The 14,545-nt window shown below is 41.4% G+C and overlaps 1 protein-coding gene, 1 long non-coding RNA gene and 1 other non-coding gene across 3 annotated transcripts in view; all 3 read right to left on the bottom strand.

Annotated features, from left to right (window-relative positions):
* LOC144681631 (uncharacterized) overlaps positions 1-14,545 on the bottom strand; it is a 98,506-nt gene that overhangs the window by 32,593 nt on the left and 51,368 nt on the right. The gene's annotated exons all lie outside the window — the stretch shown is intronic.
* rpl29 (ribosomal protein L29) lies at positions 124-6,718 on the bottom strand. Its single transcript, XM_078543406.1, has 4 exons — positions 6,607-6,718; positions 6,179-6,229; positions 6,028-6,092; positions 124-647 (listed from the first exon to the last, which is right to left on the bottom strand). The coding sequence occupies exons 2-4, from the start codon at positions 6,213-6,215 to the stop codon at positions 564-566; spliced, it is 186 nt and encodes a 61-aa protein (XP_078399532.1). The 5' UTR covers positions 6,216-6,229; positions 6,607-6,718; the 3' UTR covers positions 124-563.
* On the bottom strand, positions 3,524-3,652 carry LOC144682366 (small nucleolar RNA SNORA71). The gene has a single exon (XR_013577014.1). It is a non-coding gene; the product is annotated as a small nucleolar RNA SNORA71 (small nucleolar RNA).

Here is a 14,545-nt window from a genome sequence, read left to right as displayed (position 1 = left end):
TCACTAATCAACATCATACTTATACATATTGCGTGTATGATGCCGCTAATGAATTGCAAAGTTGCAAGACAAGTTTAAAAAGTGAAAGTTTTTTTTAAAAAAAGTAGTTGAAACACAACATAGTAAACCCCTCTCTCCATTAAGCCGTACTGAAAAACTTGTGAGAAGTGTTTGCTGGAACCCATATAAAACACTTGCATTGAATACTGCAAATCGACATAAAGCCTTGAACAGAGATGGAGAAACTGAATGTGTGGCAACATGGAGTTAGAACATTGAATAAATGCATGTAGAAAAGTTGAAAATGCACTTGCTAGATCAAGATAGCAAAAATATGCAACTGAACACCATTTGATGGGGACTTTCTACACAGACAGGATCTGCTGGCTCAAAAAAGGTCTCTACTCCAAAACAACAGTGAAAGTACTGGAAATTGAAGTCCCAACTTGGGTTTTATTCAAAATAAACAATTTGGAATACAATATATCACATGACTGCCATCCTCAAAGACAGTAGATGTTAAATCGTTAAGACTGTCAGTCCTTTTCTTGGTATTTGCCATTTTATTTTTTGCTTCCAACCTTCCCTGCTCCTTTTTTGTTGTGTTTCTTGGCAAACCGCATGTTCCTCAGGAACTTGGGATCAACCTGGCGGAAAAAAAAGAATACATGTTAAGATACTATACTTAATCAATACTAGCCAGGAGTTAGCATTAATAATAATTGTCCATGTAATTTGATTGCTTTACACCTGGCGGCCCTGATTTGTCATTTTCAACAGGGCTCCAGCCATTTAGATAAGATAAAACAACCACATAATATGCTATCAAAATAGAGATAACCAGCCAGGAAACTATTAGGCCAAGATTGTCTTGAATAAAACGCTTCCAGATTATTTGATCTCTTTCAGCTTCTGCCCTCTACAGTACCTGTTACAATCCATGGTCATGGCCTTAAACACCCAACTCACCAAGCGTATCAAACTGATTTTGTTAAGAAACTTCAGACACCAGTCCAAGCTTTAACTTCATAACCATGTACCTGTGACTCTTTACTCTGGGAGTTGAATTTTGGGTTTACTTTACCACATTAAGTGCTTTCTATAAGAAGTCTATAACCTGCCCCTTGAGAAATCTCTTTTCAAGTTAGAAGAGTTTGGTTCATTCATCATCATGCTGCAGTGATGGCGTTTTGCCTGATAAGGATGAACCTTGTTGGTTCAGTATGCACTATTCATAGATTTGTATGACAACACATTCCCTCATGACAGCAGTAACCAGAACCACGTGCCTTGTCAGCTCCCGGGAAACTGCAATTTTAAACTACTAGGGATTCTGCATCGTAACTGTTTATTCCACTATCACCCCACAGCTTTAACACGACGAATACTAACTAGCGCCCCTAGGCCTCTTAGGAACTATCCTATTGGAGTATAGATGCTTCCTATTACTACAGGAATGCCAGGTCCCTTTCACAGAGTTTCATTTGCCACTGATCATAAACTGGCATAAACTTGGACATGTTCCGTTCCGACATTTCAGCTGTCCAAATACTAGTAGCTTGGTCTTGTTTACAAATTTTAAGCATTTTCATTCCAGAAAATTTATGTATCAGGTCAAGAGTGACATCGCAGTATATTTTAAAGATTGCTCTCTGCTCCTCCTTGGGCCATGTTTGATCCATCTTTTGTCCTTGCTGCCCACTAATCTTGGTTTGTAGTTAACTCTTTCGTATGATACTTAATCAAGGCCCTTTTGAAAAATTTAATTGCACCAGCCCCATCAACCCATTGTGTTACTTGCTCCAAAGTATCGACCCATTCTAAATCAGCAGTTAGCTTCTTCCCGAGCAGGTAACCCTCTGTTTCTGATTACCAATTCCATCTATTTTCAATTATTAGGAGCAGCCCAATGGCTCTAGCCACCTGTCTCAGACACAGGAACTATATGGGCAGGTCATCAATCTGTCAGCCACCCCACAGTGATCAAGATTCAATAGGATGTTTCTAATCAGCATTTAAGAACACGACCAAGGGAAGAATTTTTCTAAAAAATCCCACCGCCCGCCATATGTCACATCTCAGCCAGTGTTTCAGAGATATAGAACATAAGGTGGACTCAGGTGAAGCATTTATTTGAGGGTGAAATCACAGCAGACACCTTCCTAGCTGCACAAGAGGGCTAGAGACCTAACTGAGGAAAGATGTAGGATTTTCAGGAAAAAAAGCATACAAACTACTATGTGTGTTAATATAAAATACAGCATACATAATATAAACAGCAAAAAACCCATTGAACCAATGCAAGTTTTGAATGGTGTAGATAATGCTGCACATGGACAAATGCAGGTTAATTAAGAAAAGCCAGTGTGGATTTCTTAAGGGAAAATAGTGCTTAACTAACTTACTGGAGTTTTTTGAAGAGGTAACAGAGAGACCTGATGAGGAAATGCTGTTGATGTGGTGTATATGGACACCCAAAAGGCATTTAATAGTGCTGCACAATAGACTTGTGAGCAAAGTTATGGTTTATGCAATAAAAGGGACAGTTGCAACGTGTGTTGGGATCCTTGCTCTTCCTAATTTATATTAATGAACTAGACCTTGCTGTACAGGGCACAATTTCAAAATATGAAATGATTCGTTTTAGTAGAGAGACGATATAGAATAAAGGGTACAACTCTAAAGGGGATGCAGGAGCAGACGGACCTGGGTGTACGTGAGCATAAGTCATTGAAGGTGGTAGGACAGATTGAGAGAGCGGTTAATAAAGCATACAGTATCCTAGCCTTTATTAATAGGGGCATACAGTACAAAAGCAGAGAGGTTACATTGAACTTGTACAGGATACTAATTCAACCTCTGCTGGAGTATTGTATCCAGTTCTGGGCGCCACACTTTAGGAAGGATGTGAAAGCATTGGGTCGAATGCTAAAAAGATTCATGAAGATGACCCCAGGGATGAGGAACTTCAAGGACTATTTCCCTCGAGCAAAGGTGGCTGAGGGGAGATTTGATAGACGTATTCAAAATCATGAAGGGTTTGGGCAAAGTAGCTAGGGATTCCCACTCGTGAAAGGATCGAGAATGAGAGGGCACAGATTTAAAGTAATTGGCAAAAGGAAAAAAGCAACATGAGAAAACATTTTCATGCAGTGAATGATTAAGGTCTGGAATGCACAGTCTGAGACATGATGGAGGCGGGTTCAATCAAAGCATTCAAAATGGCACTGTTATCTGGAAAGGAAGAATCTGCAGGGTTATGGGGAGAAGGCAGGAGAAAGGCACCAAATGCACTGCTCAACTGGTGCAGACACGATGGGCTGAATGGCCTCTTTCTGCACCATAACAATTCCATGATTCTGTAATCAATATCCAAGTTCCCAAATTCAACTCTTTTATTCAAAGCTTACTAAAGTCAACAAATGGAACAGAGGAGGCAGCAGTACCGTCCCTTCTAAAAACTGTCAAAAGAATAAAAATGTAGAAAGAGCCAGTAAAAAGCTTAATATGAAGTTAACAATCGTGTCCAAAAGCTATGAGGTTTAATGGAGGTCAATGCTCTATTAAACACGGGGAAGTTTTTTGATTTAATCTTCCTGCAGCATCAATGATCTGGCAATGGTGAATACCACAATCACTTTCGAATGCAGGTGCAATCCTTATAATTATTGTAACCCGCAACTTTTTAAATAGATCTATATTTATAAAAATACAAAACTCTCTTTAGTCAAAATGATCACTTTCCATTTAAAACAATGGAACTTTCAAAACTTTTAACACTCCAGCAGTACACTGGGGGCACAATGCACAGTGCTTCACGGTTACTAGCAACCACCTTTCAGATGAAATATTAAACCAAGACCCATTTGCCTACTTAAATGGATGGAAAAGATCCTATAGTATTCCAAGACCAGTGAGTAGTTTTTCCAATGTCCTAGCCAACACCCCTCTTTCAATCAGTCTCCTTATGTCAGGGTTATCTGATCATTCATTTGGCACCTACGAGACTGAACCGGACTAGCCATATACTGTGGCTACAAAAGCAGGTCAGAGGCTGGAAATCCTGAGGTGAGTAACTCACCTCCCAACTCCCCAAAGCCTGTCCACCATTTACAAGGCACAAGTCAGGAGTGTGATGGAATACTGTCCACTTGCCTGTCACCCCATGCACAAACATTCATTCCTTCCACCACCGACATACAGCAGCAGCAGTGTGTACTATCTCACAAGATGCACTGCAGCAGCTCACCAAGGGCCCTTAGACAGCACCTTCCAAACCCACAACCACAGCCATCTAGAAGGACTAGGACAGCAGACACATGGGAACACCACCAACTGGAAGTTCCCCTTCAAGCAACTCACCACTCTGACTTGGAAATATATCATCGTTCCTTCACTGTCACTAGGTCAAAATCCTGGAACCCCCTCCCTAACTGCACTGTGGGCGTACCTACACCACATAGACTGCAGCGGTTCAAGAAGGCAGCTCGCCACCGCTTTCTCAAGGGCAACTAGGGATGGGCAATAAATGTTGGCCTAGCCATCGATGCCCACAGCCCATGAATGAATAGAAGAAAACTGAAAATTAGCTGCCATATTCATCTACCAAAGTGAGTGCACTTCAAAAATAATTAGCTGATGGTAAAGCATGTTCCGATGCTCTGAAGGAACTCTGTGCTTTATAAATGTAACCTACTTTATTTAGCAAAATAGTCAGAACGATCCACCGAATTAGGAACAGATTTCATTGATATAACACCTTTCACAACCCAAGGACATCCAAAAGTATTTTATAGCCAATGAAATACTTTTGAACTGCAGTAATTGTTGTAATGTAGGAAATGTTGCAGTCGATTTGTGCACAGCAAGCTCCCATATAAGCAGTGAAAATGACCAATGAAAATGTTTTTGTGCTTGAGAAATAAAGATCAGCCAAGCCACTGGAGATAGCTCCACTCTTCTTTTTCAAAATAGTGCACGGGGCCATTTATGCCCACCTTGAGGCAGGCAGGGTCTTGGTTTAACATTTCATCAGCAAGACGGCATCTCCGACAGTGCAGCACCCTTTGAACTGGATTGTCAGCCTAAACTTGTGCACTTTGGTCTTGAGCAGGACTTGAACGCACAACCTTTTGGCTCAGAGGGAGGTGACAATATCCTGGAGACATACAATACCTGGACACCCTGGAGACATACAATACCCATCACTTCTCTCTTCCGCCCCCCACCCCACCACCCCCAACCCACCCCACCCCCCCCACCCTCACCCCCCACCCCCCCCACCCCCCACCCCACCCTCACCCCCCCCCCCACCCACCCCACCCTCACCCCCCCCCCCCACCCACCCCACCCTCACCCCCCCACCCCACCCTCACCCGCCCCCCCACCTTAAACCAGCTTATATTTCTCCTTTCTCCTAACTATGCTTCAGTTCTGCCGAAGGGCCATGAAGGCTCGAAACGTTAACTGATTTCTTCTCCACCGATGCTGCCAGACCTGCTGAGTTTTTCCAGGTAATTTTGTTTTTGTTTTGGATTTCCAGCATCCGCAGTAGCTTTTAGCTTTTTGTTTTTATGACAATATCCTTTATCTTACTGCCGTGAACATGTCATTTGTGACAAGCACTTGCTTAGTCAGGTGAACCTTCAACAGTGTTACTGTTGACTCCATGATGCTTTCAGACAGGGGTCAAAGCCCAGCGTAATTTTCTAACTGTAAAGAACCAACTCTGTTGTCCTGTTACAGAGAAAGATATAAACAGCATCAGACCCAAGCAGAGAAGTTTTGTACCAGACCAAAGAGCTATTGATGTTGGAAATCAGCAGAAAACACTCTGCAGGCCTGGCAGTATTAGATGCAAATGGCTGTAAAATTACCGGTGTCAAAGCAAACTCGGCAGTCTATCTGGAACCACAGTTCACTTTGTATCACGGAGGTTCTGTTGACACAAAATGTGCAGTTGCCATAATGTTGTATGGCATGCATCAGAAATCATAATCAGCATCAACACGCAGCCAATATACTTACTCCTTTCAGGGGTTCAAATCGATAAGACTTGGGCTTTTTGATCCCTGTCCTGTGCCACTTGCTGGCTGTAAGATACAGAACATGTTTTTAAAAGTTTGCCAACAAATGAAAGGAAAGCCAAATGATTGAAAAGTAGCAGCCTCAGACTTACACTGATTGTGGTTGGTGTGATTCTTGGACTTGGCCATAACTCTCGACTGATCTGAAAGAGTAAAGTGGCACATTTACACACACACACACACACACACTGTAACCTCCCTCTCCTGCCCTCACAGATACATCGCTGTGGACTCATGTTATGAACCGGCGATATCCAATCCGTTCCCGATACAAACTAACCGCCACTAACTCCAAGGAAAGCTGATGCTTGTCCTGAGTCCCTGTCCCCGGCTCCAGCCACTCTTTCTTTCCCCCCCCCACCTCCCAATAACTCGGCCATTAAACATCATCCAATCCCGCCTCCCGGTGTAAATATTCCACTCGACCCCATCCTCCCACTCTCGCCGGCCCGGAGCCGCCGCCTCCACACTCCCAGGGCGGCTCCACGAGGCGGATGGCTCCGGATTACAAAAGCCTCACCTCCTGAGCCTCCTGCTCCACCACCAGCAGCCACCGGAAGAGAAAGGCTGGTCGCTAGGGATGCTGGGATTTACTGAGCGGTGTCCTTCCCTCCTTCCGGCAGCGACGCTGAACCAGCACAAAGGTTCCGCTCAGAGAGCGGTCACCGGTTGTGGGCCCGGCCCACGCTTCACAACCCTGCTTGAGAATTACTCTCAAATATTCACCATCAATCAAATTCACTGATAAACGTGGCGGTTAGTTTGAATTCACAGCCATGTGTCTGTGAGGGCAGGAGAGGGAGGTTACAGTGTGTGTAAATGTGCCACTTTACTCTTTCACATCAGTGGAGAGTCATGGCCAAGTCCAAGAATCACACCAACCACAATCAGTGTACATGAGGCTGTTACTTTTCAATCATTTTTGACGAAAGGTCATTAACTGTTTCTTTCTCCACAAAGGCTGAACAATTTTCTGTTTTTAATTAATACACTTTGGGAGCTGAAAGCTAATCTTTTTTTAAAAGTCTTTCTTGTGTTGAAGGTTCTGCAAGATGTCTGACTCCACGTTTGTATGCCTTGACAATCACTTTCTCTTTGTGGGAACGACCTAATCTAGGTCACCGTAAGGAAATAGAAGTCTAGCTGTCTTCCTCTCAGAGGTTAGGTCGAAGCCATTTCATTTTTGTCAAAAAAATTTAGCTAAGTTCAGTTCTGGCTCTGGTGGGAGGGAAATTGAAACAAAGACGCAAAAGGTGCTTTGCATAGTTCTCAGTCAACCAGGGTTAGGATGCTGTAGCTGCAGCCGCATCACTCTTGCTCAAGCGTCACACTCTGGAGGGATAGGCAATTTGATTTTCCAGTGTGATTTCTGGCAGGTTCCAATGGGAATTGTGATGTTTCTGCATTCATTACCTTTCCTCCCTTTGAGGCGTCTCAACCTCATCAGTAAAGTATATTCGGTTAAGTGTGCTTCTAATTGCCTCTGAAGTGGTTTCATTGAGATGACCACACTGTGATCAGCAATTAATAAACATTCTGGTTAAAAAAAATCTCAAAAGAGCCAAAATTTCATATTAAACTATTTTGCTCACAATATTTTGCATTCTTCCTGCATTTTAGAGGTACAAAACATAACAATAGCAGCAAAAATGACACAAGTTATAGTATCTTTCTCCAGGGGAAAATAAAGCAAGACTTTACTTGCAGCCATGAAATTAGGAGACTGATGGATTTTCAAAAGGGTTTACTAAAAATAAAAACCTCTCCTTAAGAACATATTAATATTGAAATTTAATTTTACTGAACATCCCTGCAACATGACTTATTGCTTTCAAAGGGTATCTGCCTATGTACCATGTTAGACAGAACAACAGCCTGCATTTATATAGCATCTTTAACATAGTAAAATGCTCTAAATGCCATTGTAGACAGACCTCCCCTCCTTACTCAAATTCTCTCCAGAATTTCTCACTATGAATTAACCTGAGTGATGAAGAATGAGTACTAGCTTGGGAAGGAGGTGCTGCTTTTTATACAAAAAGAAAAATACCTGGAAAAACTCAGCAGGTCTGGCAGCATCTGTGGAGTGGAGCACAGTTAACGTTTATAGTCCGCATGACTCTTCAACAGAACTAAGGAAAAATAGAAAAGGGGTGAAATATAAGCTGGTTTAAGGGGGAGGGGGGGGGGGTGGGACAAGAAGAGCTGGATAGAGGGCCAGTGATAGGTGGAGATAACCAAAAGATGTCACAGACAAAAGGACAAAGAGGTGTTGAAGGTGGTGATATTATCTAAAGGAATGTGCTAATTAAGGGTAGAAAGCAGGACAAGCAAGGTACAGATAGCCCTAGTGGGGGTGGGGTGGAGTGAAGGAATCGAAAAAGGCTAAAACAATGGATGGAAATACATTTAAAAATAATGGAAATAGGTGGAAAAGAAAAATCTATATAAATTATTGGAAAAAACAAAAAGGAAGGGGAAAGTCAGAAAGTGGGTGGGGATGGAGGAGAGAGTTCATGATCTAAAATTGTTGAACTCAATATTCAGTCCGGAAGGCTGTAAAGTGCCTAGTTGGAAGATGAGTTGCTGTTCCTCCAGTTTGTGTTGAGCTTCACTGGAACAATGCAGCAAGCCAAGGACGGACATGTGGGCATGAGAGCAGGGTGGAGTGTTGAAATGGCAAGCGATTTATACATTTTTCAGCCTCCAGTAGCTGGTGGGTGTTCAAAGGCATTAATTAGATGAGCAGGTAAATGTTTGGTGAGTTTTAAGATTTTATCCTTCTAAATGGGGACAATGGTTTAAACTGGTACAGGGGAAATATCTGTATTGCATTAAACTTATAGCTTAATTAGCTAAACAACTTAATATAACTATACATAACAGTTGAGTGATAGTTTTAAATATCAGAGCTGATTAGTTAAATAAAACACAATAAAGGTGGCAGGGCAGGTGATGTGCTGTAGCTGCAGCATTTGGGAGCTGGTGGATACCTGTGTGATTCACGGCAACCATGTCTGCAGTTAAGATCTGCAACTCAAGGAACATCGGCTCCGAGTTGAAGAGCTGGAGTCTGAGTTTCAGATATTGTGGTGCAGCACATTGATGGCAAGTTACCTGGACACTTCGCTCCAGGAGGTAGTCACACCCCTTAGACTAGGCACTTCTGATTTGGTCTGTGGTCAGGGACAGGAGGGTGTGACTGTGGGTGAGGCAGGTATGGGGACCCACAAGGTAGCAATGGAGAGTCTCAGCCCCTGGAACTGTCTGACAGGTCCAAGGTTCTTGCAGCTTGTGTGGATGAGAGCAGGGACTAAGGTCAGGAAATACATATTCCAGGGTTCACAATATATCATAAAGACAGACAGAATGGAAAAGGAGGAGGGTAGCCTTAATAATAAAGGATGACATAAGTACATTAGTGAGAACCGATCTTGACTCAGAATATCAGGAAGTAGAATCAATATGGGTGGAGATTAGGAATAGCAAGAGTCAGAAAATGCTGGTGGGTGTAGTTTATAGGCCCCCTAACAGTAGTTATATTGTTGGACAGAGCATTGAACAAGGAATTATTGGAGCTTGCAACAAAGGGAATTAATAATTGTGGGCACATTAATCTTCATATAGATTGGGCCAATCAAATTGGCAAAGGTGGTGTGGAAGATGAGTTCATAGAATGCTTTTGTGACTGTTTCCTGCAGCAATATGTTGTGGAATCACTGGAGATAAAGCTATTTTAGATCTAGTATTGAGCAATGAGGTAGGGTTAATTAATAATGTCACAGTAAAAATTCACTAGGAAACTGATCGTAGTACAGAATTCCACATTAAGTTTGAAAATAACATGCTCCAATCACATACAAGAATCTTAAACTTAAACAAAACCAATTACACGGCTACGAGGAGAGAGCTGGCTAAGATTGATTGGGTAAATAGACTAAAAGATATGGTGGTAAATTAACAGTGGGAAAAATTTAAAGAAGCAATTCAAAATGTTCAACAAAAATACATTCCACTGAAAAACAAAAATTCAGCAAGAAAGATACATCTGTGGCTTACTAAGGAGGTAAGGATAGTATTGGATAATGTTGCAAAGAACAGTAGTAAGCCTGAGGACTGGGAGATTTTTAGAAACCTGCAAAGCGCCACCATAAAGTTGACAAAAAGGGGAAAAATTTGAATATCAGCGTAACTAGCCAGGAATATTAAAACAAATTGTAAGAGCTTTTACAAATATATCAAAAGAAAGAAAGTAGATAAAGTAAACATTGGCCCCTTAGAAGCAGAGACAGGAGAAATTATTCTGGGAAAAGAGGAATTGGCACAGACATTGAGCAAATATTTTGTGTTTATCTTTACAGTAGAAGATACATGTTACCAGAAATAAAGGGTAACCTAGGGGCAAATAAGACTGAGGAAATTAAGGTAATTAATATTAGCAGAGAGAAAGTACTGGAGAAACTCAAGGGACTAAAATCTGAGAAATCTCTAGAACCTCATGACCTACATCCTACAGTTCTAAAAGAGATAACTGCAGAGATAGTGGATGCCCTGGCTATGATTTTCAAAATTCTCTCGATTCTGGGACGGTCCTAGCAGATTTGGAAATTCGTAAATGTAACATCGCTATTCAAGAAAGAAAGGAGAGAGAAAACAGTGAACTGCAGGCCTGTTAGCCATACATCAGTCATTGGGAAATTGCTGGAATCTATTTTTAAGGAAGTCTTCGAAAAGCATTGTGATTAGAACAAGTTAACATGGTTTTACAAAAAGGAAATCCTGTTTGACGCATTTATTGGAGATTTTTGAGGGTGTAACTGGTAGGGTTAATAAAGGGGACCAAGAGATGTAGTATATTTGGATTTCCAAAAGGCATTTGACAAGATGCCACACAAAGAATTAACACAGATAAGGGCTCTTGGAGTTGGGGTGAAATATTAGCAGCGATAGAGGGTTTGTCAATGGATAGGAAGCAGAGAGTATGGATAAATGGGGCATTTTCCAGTTGGCAGGCTGTGACTAGTGGAGTGCCACAGGGATCAGTGCTGGATCCTCAACTATTTGCAATCTTTATTAATGAATTAGATGAAGAGACAGAGAGTAATGTGTCTAAGTTTGCTGATGATACAAAGCTAGGTGGGAATGTAAGACATGAGGATACAAGGAGGCTGAAAAAGAGATATAGACACATTGTGAGTGGGAAACAAGATGGCAGATGACGTATAATGTGGGCAAGTGTGTGATTATTCACTTTGGCCTTAAGAATAGAAAAGCAGAATATTTTTAAAAGTCATGGAATTTGTAAATGTTGATTTTCAAAGAGGCTTGGGTGTACTCGTTCGAGGAACACAAAAAAGTTAGCATGCAGGTATAACAAGCAATTAGGAAAGCAAATGGCATGTAGGCCTTTATTGCAAGGGGATTGGAGTACAAGAATAAAGTCTTGCTACAATTGTTCAGGGTTTTGGTGAAACCACATTTTGGTAAAATTTTGGTCTCCATATTTAAGGAAGGATATACTTGCATTGGAGACAGTACAGTGAAGGTTCAGTAGATTGGTCCCTGGGATGAGTGGGTTGTCCTATGATGGGAGGCTGAGTAAATTGGGTCTATATTCTCTGGAGTTTAGACGAATGAGAGGTGATCTCTTTGGAACATTCAAGATTATGAAAGAGCTTGACAGGGTAGTTACTGAGACGTTTTGCCCCTGGCTGGGGAATCTAGAACAAGGGGGCACAAGATAAGGGGCTGATCGTTTAAGATTGAGATAAGCAGAAATATGGACTATCGAATTATGTTGTCTATATCGACAATTTATTGATCTACAATGATACTGCGAAGACCAGGTGAAATACTGCCGTGCATTATTCGAGAAACTACAAAAAGCTGACTTAGTGATAAATTTGGTGAAAAGTAAACTTGCCAAGGCCAAGGTGACTTATTTGGGACTTGCTTAGGGCAAGCTTGAGTGTTGCCCAGAGAAGCTAAAGCTTAAGCGATTATGAACTTCCTAAAGCTAAATGAGATACTGTGGTTCCTTGGAATGTATGGATTTTACAGGAGCTTTGTCCCGGATTTCAGCACTCCAAAAACAAACTTATTGAAGAAAGTCAAATGTGACTGGACAGAGTCTTGTCAGACTGCCTTCGCGAGATTAAAGGCTGTGTTAACAAATAAGCCCATGTTCGCTGCTCCAAATTTCAACAAACCGTTCAAGAAAGCAATTGATGCCAGTGATGTAGGTGTGGGAGCCATATTATTACGAGATGATGAAGCCAACATGGAGCGTCCAGTCAGTTATTTTTTGAGAAAACTTACTCCTTGCCAACAAAAGACCTCCACAGTTGGAAAGGAAGTGTTAAGCCTTATTTTGGTTCTTCAACAGTTTGAAATATACATTTCCGGAAATGCTGGAGAGTCTGTGATCTACGTGGACCATAACCTACTAGTGTTTTTTCGTGAAATTCCAGGCCAAGAATCTCCATTTGCTTTGTGGGAGTCTGATGCTGAAACCATTTATTTTAAAAATTGTTCATGATGCAGGAAGGAACAATATAATTACAGACCCTTTATCCAAAATTTGACTATTTGTTTAAATACCTTGTAATTGCATAAGGAGACTTATAAACTTTATATTTATGCCAAAGGCTTTGGACATAATCTCTCCATTTGTTTAAATGCCATCATCTTTTGATCAAGGACTTGGGATCACAAGATCTTAGACATTTGAATTGCAATTGAACTATGTGGAGGGGATTATTGAGTGTATTGTATGTAATACAATAGTTGCTAAAGTGTTTAAAATATTAAAATGTATAGAATTTTAAAGAGTTGTGATAAAATGCTTACTTTGGTAAGGTTTTGTTCTTTTCACAATCACACAGTGCAGAAGAGGCCCTTCGGCCCATCGAGTCTGTACCAACACGTGAGAAACACCTGACCTACCTACCTAATCCCATTTACCAGCACTTGGCCCATAGCCTTGAATGGTATGACGTGCCAAGTGCTCACTCAGGTACTTTTTAAAGGATGTGAGGCAACCCGCCTCCACCACTCTCCCAGGCAGTGCAATCCAGACCGTCACCACCCTCTGGGTAAAAAAGTTTTTCCTCACATCCCCCCTAAAATTCCCGCCCCTCACCTTGAACTTGTGTCCCCTCGTGACTGACCCTTCAACTAAGGGGAACAGCTGCTTCCTATCCACCCTGTCCATGCCCCTCATAATCTTGTACACCTCGATCAGGTCGCCCCTCAGTCTTCTCTGCTCCAAAGAAAACAACCCCAGGCAACATCCTGGTGAATCTCCTCTGCACCCCCTCTGGTGCAATCACACCCTTCCTATAATGTGGCGACCATAACTGCACACAGTACTCCAGCTGTGGCCTCACCAAGGTTCTATACAACTCCAACATGACCTCCCTACTTTTGTAATCTATGCCTTGATTGATAAAGGCAAGTGTTCCATATGCCTTTTTCACCACCCCACTAACATGCCCCTCCACCTTGAGAGGGGCTGTGTGATGGCCTGTGTGCTTTTGGGAAAAAAAACTATATTATTAAGTTAATTATAGGATGGAGTAGATTGTGTGTGGATCTGTTTAAAGCAGTTTTTTGAGTTTAGAACAAACGGTAGAGTAGGGAACATCTCTTTCCCTCAGAATTCAATTGAAATTCCGGGTGCTGGCTAAAAGAGTTCAAAACTCTTGTTAACTGAAGGACTCCACAAACAGTGAATTGCACTTCTGGGATAGCCAAGCTGAGAGAGATAATTTTAGATGCCAAACTCCAAAGTTAAAGAATATTGGAACCAGAGAGTTCTGACCCTAGGTGGCTACAGTTAAGAGGTTACTAATGCCTGTGTTGAACTGGGAGTCCACAACAATCAGACAATTGGAGGAGATTTGAAGGGAAAACCATGCTGGAAGGAGATGGAATGTCCAAGAAATCTCATGGCCTTATACCAATCTTTGAATCAGCACTCAGACGAAGTGGGAATCTTCTAATTTTTGATATGTATTGGACTTTAGTTTTTGGGGGTGTAAGTTGAATGGGTGTAGAAGGAAATTTGAGTTAAGAAGCTTGTTTTGGAGAATAAATAACTATGTTCATTATACTTTTAATATCTTTAAAGTAACTGACTATTTAAGATAGAGTGTAGTTATTAGTATTCATATTCTTTAATTTTCGTACAGTAAAATTCTTTTGATTTAAACCATAAACCTCGTGGTTTCATTCATTTAGTAAATACCTGGGTTTTCAGATTCTTAAAAAATAAACACATTGCTGGTCTTTATTGAGATCATAATAAGTTAAATGCAAGAAGGCTCGTGTGGGCCATATACACCAGCATAAAGCTGTGGGGCCGAATGACCTGTTTCTGTGCTGTAAATTTTACATAATTCTTTCTGCTTAGTATGCAGTACAGTGTCTCATATATGTACTGCTGCGTTTGCTTTTGG

This window comes from Cetorhinus maximus, chromosome 6 (assembly GCF_964194155.1).
Source record: "Cetorhinus maximus chromosome 6, sCetMax3.hap1.1, whole genome shotgun sequence".
In the NCBI taxonomy this organism is placed as follows: Eukaryota; Metazoa; Chordata; class Chondrichthyes; order Lamniformes; family Cetorhinidae; genus Cetorhinus; species Cetorhinus maximus.
Note: the sequence above shows the minus strand (reverse complement) of the source record. Positions and strands in the feature narration are given on the sequence as shown.

What these genes read in the sequence shown, in the direction of transcription:
- rpl29 (XM_078543406.1), bottom strand. Translation starts at nt 6,215, where the DNA reads ATGGCCAAGTCCAAGAATCACACCAACCACAATCAGT. An exon ending in TCACACCAACCACAATCAGT is followed by an intron (nt 6,093 to 6,178) that starts GTAAGTCTGAGG and finishes TGTATCTTACAG; the next exon opens with CCAGCAAGTGGCACAGGACA. An exon ending in GATTTGAACCCCTGAAAGGA is followed by an intron (nt 648 to 6,027) that starts GTAAGTATATTG and finishes TTTTTCCGCCAG; the next exon opens with GTTGATCCCAAGTTCCTGAG.